Source organism: Branchiostoma floridae, chromosome 7, assembly GCF_000003815.2.
Source record: "Branchiostoma floridae strain S238N-H82 chromosome 7, Bfl_VNyyK, whole genome shotgun sequence".
NCBI classification, from domain to species: Eukaryota; Metazoa; Chordata; class Leptocardii; order Amphioxiformes; family Branchiostomatidae; genus Branchiostoma; species Branchiostoma floridae.
In genome coordinates, this window is record NC_049985.1 from 11,046,810 (window position 1) to 11,058,224 (window position 11,415).

Consider the following 11,415-nt stretch of genomic DNA (forward strand, 5'->3'; position numbering starts at 1 on the left):
ATGGCATCTCTCTGGAACAACGGCGAACTCGTCGGAGAAAGACATATCGGGGTTGCTGAAGTTGCGAGTCAGTACCCTGTCCGGGTGGCGGTGAGGGGCGGAGATGGGCGGTACTTCTCAGGCCGTATCGCCTGTCTGCAGCTGTACAACTACGTCATGACTCAAGAACAGATTGTAGCGGCGCGTGATGTGTGCAAAGGTGAGTTTAAGGTCCGTGTATGACAAAATATGTATCGATATTGAATACACATAAACTTGAAATCTTAACTGAAAGGCGTGCGTATCCAAAGCATAGTCACTAAAGGCTGATGTCTTTGTACTTTAATTATAAATAAGTTATACATGTCACAAAAAGATAGTTCTAAGCATTTGCCACTATAAAATTATGACAATTTCACAATAATTGTGCAAATTTGTCTCATGTGCGTAGTTAGTATCTGTTGATTTTTCACCTTTGATGAATAATATGAAATAATATGAATAGTGTATGAAATTCATGAATAATATGAAATAATATAAATAGTGTATGAAATTCCTATCACGCAAAACAGTAGAATTACAGATTTTTCTAATCAAGTATTCAAACTAAGCCCTAATTTGCGTAATTTGCATGTCAATGTGCATGTGCACCTGAGTGAGATTGCATGACGTAATCGGCGGAGCGTTGGCTCAGGCCCAAGAGGTCCTGGGTTCGAAACCTGCCATGTCACCGACTCAAGGGTATCTGAATAAAGGATCTTGTGCCCGTGGAAAACGCACTTTATACGAATTTTCTCACTTCACTCAGATGGCAATGAGTAACCTAGCTTCTTATAGGGCCATCCCTCGGATAGGACTTTAAATGGGGGCTTTTGGGCAGAGGCGTACGTTAAAGAACCCACCACACCTTTCGAAAAAGAGTAGGGGGTGTGGCCGGGTACCGGTATGTGATGGTACAAATCCTACCGTCTGGAGTTGGTGATTCACTACAAATCACACGGATGGAAGCCTGGTGAACCTCCGTCTCGTATCAGCCAAACTGTGATAAACTAAAAAAACGTTTTCCCTTAGTTGTCGACCTTTGGTTAGTACCTAATTTTTCTCACCCTTCCAGTCTGCGCTGATCCGCTTGGAATGGAATCTGGTGCCATACCTGATGACGGCATCACTGCTTCTTCCTACTGGAACTACGAAAATGGTCACGAGCCCTACCGCGGACGACTAAACGGAGTCGATGGTGTAGGTGCTTGGGCAGCCCTAACTAACACCATCGGCGAATGGTTGCAGGTAGGCATACATTTTGGTACATTTAACAATCAGGATTCTGCCACTTCGTAATACGGCTATTTTCTGGCAACTTCATCGGTGGCGATGTCATCCATGTTGTTGGAAGGTAATCTTTTCTTTATCCTATGTTGATGACCACTGGGGTGGTTTTGACATATTTTCTTCATTGAGAAGGTTACAGGTTGTTTCGCAACAATGTCATTTCGCAACCATCAGTTCGCAACAAGGGTACTCTTTTCGCAACAAGGTACAAGTCGTTTCGCAACATTTGATAACCTAATAGTATTAGAATCGTATTCTGAGCTATTCCTAATTATACTCCTACTTGTGCTCGTCGCGTATGAAACTGTGCCGCCCGGCGTATGAAAATCTTTGGGCAGTTAGGTTCATGTGGCCCCATTTTCCTCTGCCGCCGGGGTTGTCTTTCGCACCCGGTACGATTTTTACGTGGAAGGAGTATAATTATGTTAGGAATATGATTTCTAATTCTATTAGGCTATCAAAATCAATAACATTCGAATGTTGCGAAACGACTTGTACGTTTTTGTGAAATACCTTGCCTTGTTGCCAACTGACGGTTGCGAACTGACATTGTTTCGAAACAACCTGTTACCATTGAGAATACTTTACTCTGCACAATGTGGACTCGCTTCATAGAGCAGTATACGTCATTGAGGTTTATTTGGGTCTGCCTTTCTTACATTTCACATGTATTCTTTAACCAAAAACATGTGTATGTATTCGCTGACAGGTGGATTTAGGAGAAATAAATCGTGTCACAGGAACCATCATTCAGGGTCGCCAGCATCATGCCGACCAGTGGGTGACCTCCTACAAATTACAGTACAGTATTGATGGCATTAGCTGGACGACATATGCAGGCAACGATGGCCCCGAAAAGGTATCATACTTACAATTCTTTTTAAAGTGAACTAAAAAGAAATAATGAAACATGTCCTGCAAACGTTACTAGGAAGAACTGTTATCTGTTATAGATTGATACTGGTTGATTCTGTTATCTATGGTGGCGAAGTGCTGAATTCATTATGCAAAAGAGTAAAAAAATAACTCATTATCTTTTTACCGTTTAGGTGTTTCCAGGCAACAATGACAGGAGCACCGCTGTAACAAACCTACTGGACAATCCCGCTAACGCTCGTTATGTGCGTTTTCTGCCACAGTCATGGCACGGTCACATGAGTATGAGAGTGGAAATTTTAGGCTGTGGTATTAACAGTAAGTTTCTGTTGAAAATCTCAGAGTTGTTAAATCAACATAGCCTAAAATATTGATTTTATTACACTAATCATTTGTAGTTGTATTACCTCTAGGATATGGAGTTGTTGTATAGCTAGAGGATTCAGTTGGTTCATTTTTCCATTTCCCAATACAGCTATATAAGTTTAACAATGTAACCCCCATCCACCCCCATCAGTTCGTTGTGCTCGTGTATCACTCATACATTTTGCGTCCTCCTCTCTAGGTGTAAGGTTGCCACAGGATCCATCGTGGGTTGTGGACTCTGCCGGCACACCGTGGGTCGACAATGGAGTGACGTATGATGCCGCAAAGGCCTTGGATGGGGACACTGGAACCTACTGGAACCCTGGGGGTATGGGTCAGAACTACAACAACTGGTACATCGCATTCGACCTCACAGTGCCACAAACTCTGACACGCATCGCAGTCAACAGCTACGGAGACACCACCCATGACATCGCAGCATTCACGGTACAAAAGTCGCAGGTTGGGAGTCCGTACAGCTGGGAGGACGTCGTGTCCGTGGATAACGTGCAGGGAGGCACGAATCAGAGCCAGGAGTTCGGCGGGTTCCAGGGAACAGCGCGGTACTGGAGGTTCGTCGTCACTCAGACCCACTCGGGCTGGCAGCCATATCTCACTGAACTGAACCTCTACGGAATTTATTCAGGTAAGGAGAAGTTGTTTTTCTTTTCGGTCGGCCATACAGCCTAGACTGCTCCAGTAAAGTAACTGTAACGTTTGGTTTCACCTTTGAATAAAGTAAACAGAGCTAGTTGTTTCTTGGTTCAATTCCTGCATTTCTACATGTACCGGAATATCTCAACATTGACCAAAGCAAGCCATTTATCAAGTGAGAATAAACAAACTAATATGTTGCAAGACCGCCTTACCCACCGCTGACTTTTCAGATTTGTTTCAAAGCAAAGCCCATGTCACATACATCGTACGATGTGCCTGCGATAGCATACTCCGTGAATCTCACGATACACTTTTTTTCAGTATAGAATTTTGACATAGAAAAGATGCCACGTGTACTATAATAATTGCGCGTAGTCTTTCCTTACTAGAATTGATTTCAATCATACGCTTTCTATCAATTGTAACGGACGTACATGATGTCTCTGTAGCTATTAACTACTAGAACTCTATCCTCACTATTAATCTTACGCTTTCTGTTAGGAGCCTGTCCTGTGTCCAGAGCTGTGATATGACAAACAGTTCTAGCTACCAAGGACCTGATGTCTTTCAATCTCTGTTGCATTGTACTAGCGCGAACATGCATTAGTAGCTATATACGTTGTTTCTTATCTTTTATAATGTTTCATCGAGTTTTCAATCTTTCAGTGAAGAAGTCAACAAGTTTTACAACAAACAGCTATTGTAACGAATGGGCATTATATATTTCAGTCTCTGTGTCATAGCTATTGTGCGTCATCTTGTACTAAAATCAATTTGAATCTTTTGCCTTCTCTTATGAACAGCCTGCCCTATACTACCAGTGCCAAACAACGGCAGCAGGACCGAAGGTCATCTGTACGGAGACAAAGTCACCTTTTCCTGTAATGAAGGCTACGAACTGATCGGTTCTGTAAACAGAACGTGCCAGGCTAACCAGAGCTGGTCGGGAACACAGCCCAATTGCTCCAGTAAGCCTTCACCCTCTTACCATTCTCGAATCGTCGTAACAGTAGATCATTTGTAATATCCGTTTTCTATCTCTTTTTCAACAGAATGTATTGAGTTCGTTCACTCTTGAATATCTTTTTGCTGTTGTCAAAGTTGTGACACCGAACTTGCATGTTTTAGGAACGTCCTGCCCACCGCTGCCACCTGTTGGACATGGCAGCACCAGCGGTGGCAGTTATTATGGGGACGTCGTTACTTATCACTGTGATCCTGGATACGAGATCAGTGGTGATGAAGAACGGACCTGCCAGTCGGACCAGACGTGGAGCGGCACACAGCCGACATGCAACCGTAGGTTACTTCATACATGTGTTTTCGTATTTTCTATGATAAAGTTTCGTGGAGTTTGTAGATATTTTCAAAGTGAAGACGTTAAAATTTGGTGATGAAGAACGAATCTGCCAGTCAGACCAGACGTGGAGCGGCTCACAGCAGCCGTAGGTTACTTCTTATTTCTTGTGGTAATGATATGACAACAACTGGTTCATGACAAACAGTTCTTGGTGTCTTTGACTCTGTAGCATAGTACTAGCGCAAATCCTTTACTTGCTAAAAGTAATTTTGATCTTACGCTTTCTGTAAGGAACGGCCTGCCCAGTGCTGCCAGTCCCAAACAACGGCAGTAGGACTAGCGGTCATCTCTACTTAGACAAAGTCACATTTTTCTGTAATGAAGGCTACGAACTGATCGGATCTGAAAACAGAACGTGCCAGGCTAACCAGAGCTGGTCGGGAACACAGCCTAATTGTTCTCGTAAGTATTTACTCCAATTGTAGCAAGCTTATGCTGTGGTCAATTCTCAATTGTCTTTAGAGGTTGACAGATTGTTTTGTGTTTCGTTTTCTATATCTTTGCTGTTGTAAAGTTTGTAACACCGAACTGCTATATGTCCAAGGAACGTCCTGCGCACCTCTGATGGCTGTAGAACACGGCAGCACCAGCGGTGGCAGTTATTATGGAGACGTCTTTACTTATCACTGTGACCCTGGATACGAGATCAGTGGTGATGAAGAACGAACCTGCCAGTCGGACCAGACGTGGAGCGGCACACAGCCGACATGCAGCCGTAGGTTACTTCATACATGTGTTTTCGTATTTTCTATGATAAAGTTTCGTGGAGTTTGTAGATATTTTCAAAGTGAAGACGTTAAAATTTGGTGATGAAGAACGAACCTGCCAGTCAGACCAGACGTGGAGTGGCTCACAGCAGCCGTAGGTTACTTCTTATTTCTTGTGGTAATGATATGACAATAACTGGTTCATGACAAACAGTTCTTGGTGTCTTTGACTCTGTAGCATAGTACTAGCGCAAAACCTTTACTTGCTAAAGGTAATTCTGATCTTACGCTTTCTGTTAGGAACGGCCTGCCCAGAGCTGCCAGTCCCAAACAACGGCAGCAGGACCGAAGGTCATCTCTACTTAGACAAAGTCACATTTTCCTGTAATGAAGGCTACGAACTGATCGGTTCTGAAAACAGAACGTGTCAGGCTAATCAGAGCTGGTCCGGAACACAGCCCAATTGCTCCAGTAAGCATTTATATTCACCCTCTTACCATTCTCGCATCGTCGTAACAGTAGATCATTTGTAATATCCGTTTTCTATCTCTTTTTCAACAGGATGTGCTGAGTTCGTTTACTCTTGAATATCTTTTTGCTGTTGGCAAAGTTGTGACACTGAAGTTGCTATTGTGACACCGAACTTGCTATGTTCCAGGAACGTCCTGCCCACCGCTGCCACCCGTTGAACATGGCAGCACCAGCGGTGGCAGTTATTATGGGGACGTCGTTACTTATCACTGTGATCCTGGATACGAGATCAGTGGTGATGAAGAACGGACCTGCCAGTCGGACCAGACGTGGAGCGGCACACAGCCGACATGCAACCGTAGGTTACTTCTTACTGCCTATGATAATTTGTCTTCGATTTTTTAATTATTTTTTCAAAGTAAAAAAGGTAACAAGGTTTACAGCAAATAGTCATTATAACGGACTGATATGATATCATTTAGTTTCTGTCCTATAGTAATTGCGCGTAGTGTCTCTTTGCTAAATTTTATTCAAATCATTCGCTTTCTCTTAGGAAAAGCCTGCCCAGAGCTGCCATTTCCAAACAACGGCAGCAGGACTGAGGGTAATCTTTACGGGGACAAAGTCACATTTTCCTGTGATGACGGATACGAACTGATCGCTTCTGTGAACAGGACGTGTCAGGCAAACCAGAGCTGGTCCGGCATACAGCCAACATGCGGTGGTCAGTTGCTTCTTTTTCTCGGTCACACTTTTGCCTTTTAACATTCTTCCAGGTCAGCCACTGGTAAGACCACTATAATGTCAATACTACCCGGACATGTGAACAGCAACCTTGCACATTAAAGAAACATTGATAAATGAAAATACACTATTTGCTTCACACCAGTAAATATTTTGTCACCATAACTTTAGTCTGCATAGTAACTAAATTATGTTTCTAATGTGCTGAAAGCCATCCACACGCCTGTCTTTTATAAATGTATGACACTTGAGCTGTAAGCATATTTGCGGTGCACACCTGTGGCAGGAACTGATGTCAATTTTTCTTAACCTGTTTTTCCATTAATTTTTCCTGTGATCGATGTTTTAATAACAGATTGCGTCCCTGACATCAGTCTCTCTGGAGGAGGAAGCAGTGAATCCTTAGCAGTGAAGATCGCGCGGCGTACATCCTTCACTATACGGAGCCGCATCCACGTCATCTGCAATCAGACCTACCGCGTTACGTACCAATGGATCGTTTTCCAACATATCTCAATGGGGAACGTAGTGCAGGTACTGGACATTCCCAACAAAGTCGTGCGTGATTCGCAAGACATCACAATTCCAGGAAACACCTTAGGCTACGGCTCCACGATTGTTGAGCTGAACGCTACCATGCTTTTCTCGAATACTGGAAACAAAAAGTCAGAGGTACAAAGACAGTGGGTTATTGTTACACCATCTCCACCAGTGGCGCATATAGCTGGTGGCTCTGCCAAGTCTGTCAGTCGGCAGGGGGTTCTGATACTGGACGCAACACAGTCCTATGATCCGGATGAGTACATCGACGATTACCGGAATTTCACTATTCAGTGGATCTGTGAAACGCTTCGTGGTAAGTTTCTGCCTCTTGAAGAACATTGCTGTTTCTGTGAAACTAAATGTTCAAAATATCAATTTATAACTTATCGCAAGATCGTGTACATTGGACCTCATGATCGGCATCTTTAGAGCGGTGTTGTATGTTGCATCGGTATCTTTTGTAGAACGGTGTTCAAAGTACCAATTGTAACACAAAAATGTGATTGCTATTAAATAACTTGTTTTGTAGGGACGGCATGCATCGATATATTCCCAGATGGCGGAGAAAGCGCCGTGTATGAACTTCAGGCCGAGTCATTTCCTGATGATTCCGACATCTTGATATTCACGGTTGAGGTCAGCCTTGACGGGAGGGGCTCATCACAAACCTCACAGTCAGTCACCTTACAAAACGGAACTGTCCTCAACATCGCCATTAGGTAAGACGCGATGTTTGTCTTCTTATTGTCTAAAAGCAGGATAGTTCTTTTGAGGTAAGAAGATATTTAGTACAAAAAATAGACTAGTGAATTAATGTGATAGAGGGGTGCTATCACATTTCTCATCCATAGACGTTATCTATTACCTCATACTTGTAAATTAATGTGATAGAGGTGTGCTATCTCATTTTTTTCACTGATAGACGTTATCTTTTACCTCTTACTAGTAAATTAATGTGATAGAGGGGTGCTATCTCATTTTTTCACGAATAGACACAATAAATCGGTCTCAGACTAACGTTGTGTCTACCAGAGAAAAATGTGATAACACCCCTCACAATTATTCACAATAAAATACTAGTACTATTCAGGGCTAAATAAATGTCGTGAATAATCAAGTCTGGATATCTAGCAAGAGTGAAGTGCGTCTCTCTCAGTTCTTAAGTGTCTTTTTTATGTTACTGAGTGTAGATATTACATTGATACCTAATGATGGATGGATGGAGTCAGAAGATACTTATCTTTTATTCCTTAGGTGTGATGCAAACTGCGAGGCCAAAGCCAGTCCATCCGAGAGGCTAGTTCTCCTGACCCAATGCGACAACTGTCCAACAGCAAGCACTGCATATCAGTGGACTCTGAAGGGAGAAAAAGGCATTGATTGGGACTTTGATACGACAACCGGAAACGCGTCACAGAACCTAGTGGTTCGCAGCAACATTTTTGAGGTACTTTACTTCTACATGTCATCATTAACATATTTGGTTTTATTTCATTTACTTAGTACGTTAATAATCAGTTTAGCTAACGGATTGAATCACCTTTGTGTATTCTAGGCAGGAGAAAACTACACCTTCAGGGTAGACGTGACGTCCAATGTCGAACCTTGGGGAATTGGTTTCTCTGAATACAGTCTCAGCGTCAACAAACCCCCTACTGTTGGAGCATGTGTGGTCAACCCTTTGTCAGGTGTTTCAACAATAACGCCGTTTGACATTTGGTGCGAAGGTAAATCACCCCCCTCTCAAATGAGCTAATTTCAATAAAAAGGATCGTTTAAAGTATTTTATATTAGTAGCATGCATAATTGGGATTGATTTCTTTTATCTTCCTCAGGAGTCCATGATGATGACCAACCTCTGACCTACAGTCTTTACTTTAACAACGAAAGAAGTGACGACACCGCCTACACCTTACTCCACACGGGAACGGTACATTACCATCTTCTCATGTTGCGCAGACTGTAATGACTATATATATCCATCCCTTAGTTACGTTGGCCAGCTCTATTTTACTCATTCGCCACATGCATCTATTTGGATATATCTACAGAGTACTAGTATATTCTTGATGCACATCGCAACTGATCTGAGCTAATCTTATAACGTAGACCCTAGCCCCCTACTTTAGTATTTTTGTATTTGGAAACAGTTCGACCTGAGTTCTCCAGTAGTTTCCGCCATGTGACGCTTTATCGTCAATAGTAGCTATGTAGTGTGTTTTGCAAAGTCTAGTTGTTTTAGTGTGACTTTAGTGGATTAGACGATGTAGGATGAGTGTTATTTTGAAATATGATTTTATACAGTTTGAAATATGATTTTATACAGTTAATGATGTTTCTGGTTTTACTGCAGACCAGGCGATTTCCACCTCAGCAGCTCCCAGCTGGACAGGAACTTCGCGACTTCAACATCACGTTAGAAGTTCGCGTGTCGGATGCTTTGGGCGCAACAACAATCATCAGAAATATCAATGCGCAGGTAAAGTTGTGATGTTTAGAGTTTTCCTTCCAAGTCTTAGTGGATTTGCTAATTCTGCACAATAAGATCAAATGTGAAGCATACAAGGGCAAGTTCTTTTGGAGGTTCTTTCTCACATGGTTCGGGTTTATCGATATGGAAAATACTCAACACAGAAGAGTGGACTGAGTTTAATTTCGTCAGGATGATTTTCTGAATGGTTGATAGTCAAGCCAGCTAAGTCGATTGATGATGTTTGAAGCTCGACTTGAACTTGACTTACGATGATCACAGTGTTTTTATGGACAAATATGCATCTCACTAGCGCCAAATTACAAAAATATGTTAATCCATATTTTTGCTGAAAGGTCCATCCCCCAAATGTGGAAGAGACGGAAGCGGTGCTGAGCAGCCTCAACGAAACTTTGGACAACCTCCGTGATACTGGGGACAGCCGCGCCCTCCTGCAGCTCACCAACAGTCTTAGTTCTGTTCTCAACGCAGCGAACACATCCTCCTACAGCAACGATGTACTTTCAACGGTACCCTGAAGAATGCCTTTGTGCTGTTTTGCTAATCGGGCAGATTTACCAGGAGCACAAGATAGTATCATAGCTGGCCAAGGAGTATAGCTGGGCAAAGTGAATCAGCTGTCCACTGGGAATCTGCCAGCTGACTCCCTTTGGCCGGCAATACTAGTACTCCTTGGCAAGCTTTGATACTATCTTATGCCACTGCTAAATCTGCCTGAAAATTACTGTCAGTGTTGCCTGGTGTGGGGTGTTAGCAGAGTCAAATGTAGCCTATTAGCACTTAGCATTAACGGAAACTTGACTGCTACGTAATTTACGATACAGCAAATAGCTTTGCATTAATGAAGCAACCAAAATGATAATTTTTTTCATTGTCTAGAAAATTTATTGCTTTGCTTTAGGTTTTAAGCTCTCGCCTTATTTTGTATACTTCTCAGGCACGTGACGGGCTCATTGATTCGCTGGCGACAATCCCTGTTCAAAGCCTGGAAAACATCGATCAGGTGTCAAGTGCCTTGGGCCAGGCAACAGCGTCGGAGGAACAGGTTACTCCAGACTCTCAGGTTCGTGTTTACACAAACAACTTAAAGTCATCTATAGTACGCGTATGTACGGTCAAACTTGTCCATCGTGACCACTTGAGTGACCTGGAGAAAATTCAGTGAAAGGAATTCACTATCACTATAGACAGAATTGGTGATGCCTAGATCAATGAAAAATTGTTTTCAAGACAGGGGCCTTGATCATTTAGTCCTACCGCAGAGACGATCATTTGTACAGGTTTGACAGTTTACATACCGCCCACATTTAGCATAGAAAAGATCCTCTAGGAAGTACAGAATACACACACTAAAGGCAGACATTTGTTTCAGGAGAGAGCTGCTCAAACTGTGTTGCAGATGTCAGAATTTCTTGAAACACCCGATAATAAAGATGTCGGTCCTGAAAGACTGGAGGAGACGGCGTCATTTCTTATGACAGGTAAGTGTATTTTGCCTTATCTTCAAATTAAGACCGGTATCAATTAGTCCAAGGTATGCAATATCTCATTCAGGTACGATCTGATATCATGCGATCTCGCCCCCCCGGGGCGAAATCACTAGCGATTTCGCCCTCCCCGGTTAGTGATCTCGCCCCCCTACCTCGCCCCCCTTTAGCGATTTCGCCCCCCCCCAAAAAAAACGGGTTTACATGATATTTTAGAAGTTGATTGATATAAATCACACAATGCAGTTTCAGAATGATATAAGTACACGAATTTGATACATAACTCCATCCTTAGTATTAATATTAACGTAAGTACATGGCAATAAGATAGTTGAACTTATTTCAGACAAGGAGGGTTGGGTCCCTTGTATTCCCTTTATTGCATGTACCTGAGTCTCGACATGA

At 42.7% G+C, this 11,415-nt stretch overlaps 1 protein-coding gene across 1 annotated transcript in view; it reads left to right on the forward strand.

Annotated features, from left to right (window-relative positions):
- LOC118420010 overlaps positions 1 to 11,415 on the forward strand; it is a 12,955-nt gene continuing 1,540 nt past the window's right edge. The window contains exons 1-20 of the mRNA XM_035826714.1: positions 1 to 199; positions 1,094 to 1,266; positions 2,018 to 2,167; positions 2,358 to 2,502; positions 2,750 to 3,196; positions 4,011 to 4,175; positions 4,336 to 4,506; positions 4,799 to 4,969; positions 5,112 to 5,282; positions 5,575 to 5,625; positions 5,933 to 6,103; positions 6,299 to 6,469; positions 6,845 to 7,345; positions 7,562 to 7,751; positions 8,287 to 8,479; positions 8,588 to 8,759; positions 8,868 to 8,962; positions 9,386 to 9,511; positions 9,859 to 10,032; positions 10,461 to 10,586. Coding sequence (XP_035682607.1) covers positions 1 to 199; positions 1,094 to 1,266; positions 2,018 to 2,167; positions 2,358 to 2,502; positions 2,750 to 3,196; positions 4,011 to 4,175; positions 4,336 to 4,506; positions 4,799 to 4,969; positions 5,112 to 5,282; positions 5,575 to 5,625; positions 5,933 to 6,103; positions 6,299 to 6,469; positions 6,845 to 7,345; positions 7,562 to 7,751; positions 8,287 to 8,479; positions 8,588 to 8,759; positions 8,868 to 8,962; positions 9,386 to 9,511; positions 9,859 to 10,032; positions 10,461 to 10,586 — 3,762 coding nt within the window. The remainder of the gene's footprint in view (positions 200 to 1,093; positions 1,267 to 2,017; positions 2,168 to 2,357; positions 2,503 to 2,749; positions 3,197 to 4,010; positions 4,176 to 4,335; positions 4,507 to 4,798; positions 4,970 to 5,111; positions 5,283 to 5,574; positions 5,626 to 5,932; positions 6,104 to 6,298; positions 6,470 to 6,844; positions 7,346 to 7,561; positions 7,752 to 8,286; positions 8,480 to 8,587; positions 8,760 to 8,867; positions 8,963 to 9,385; positions 9,512 to 9,858; positions 10,033 to 10,460; positions 10,587 to 11,415) is intronic.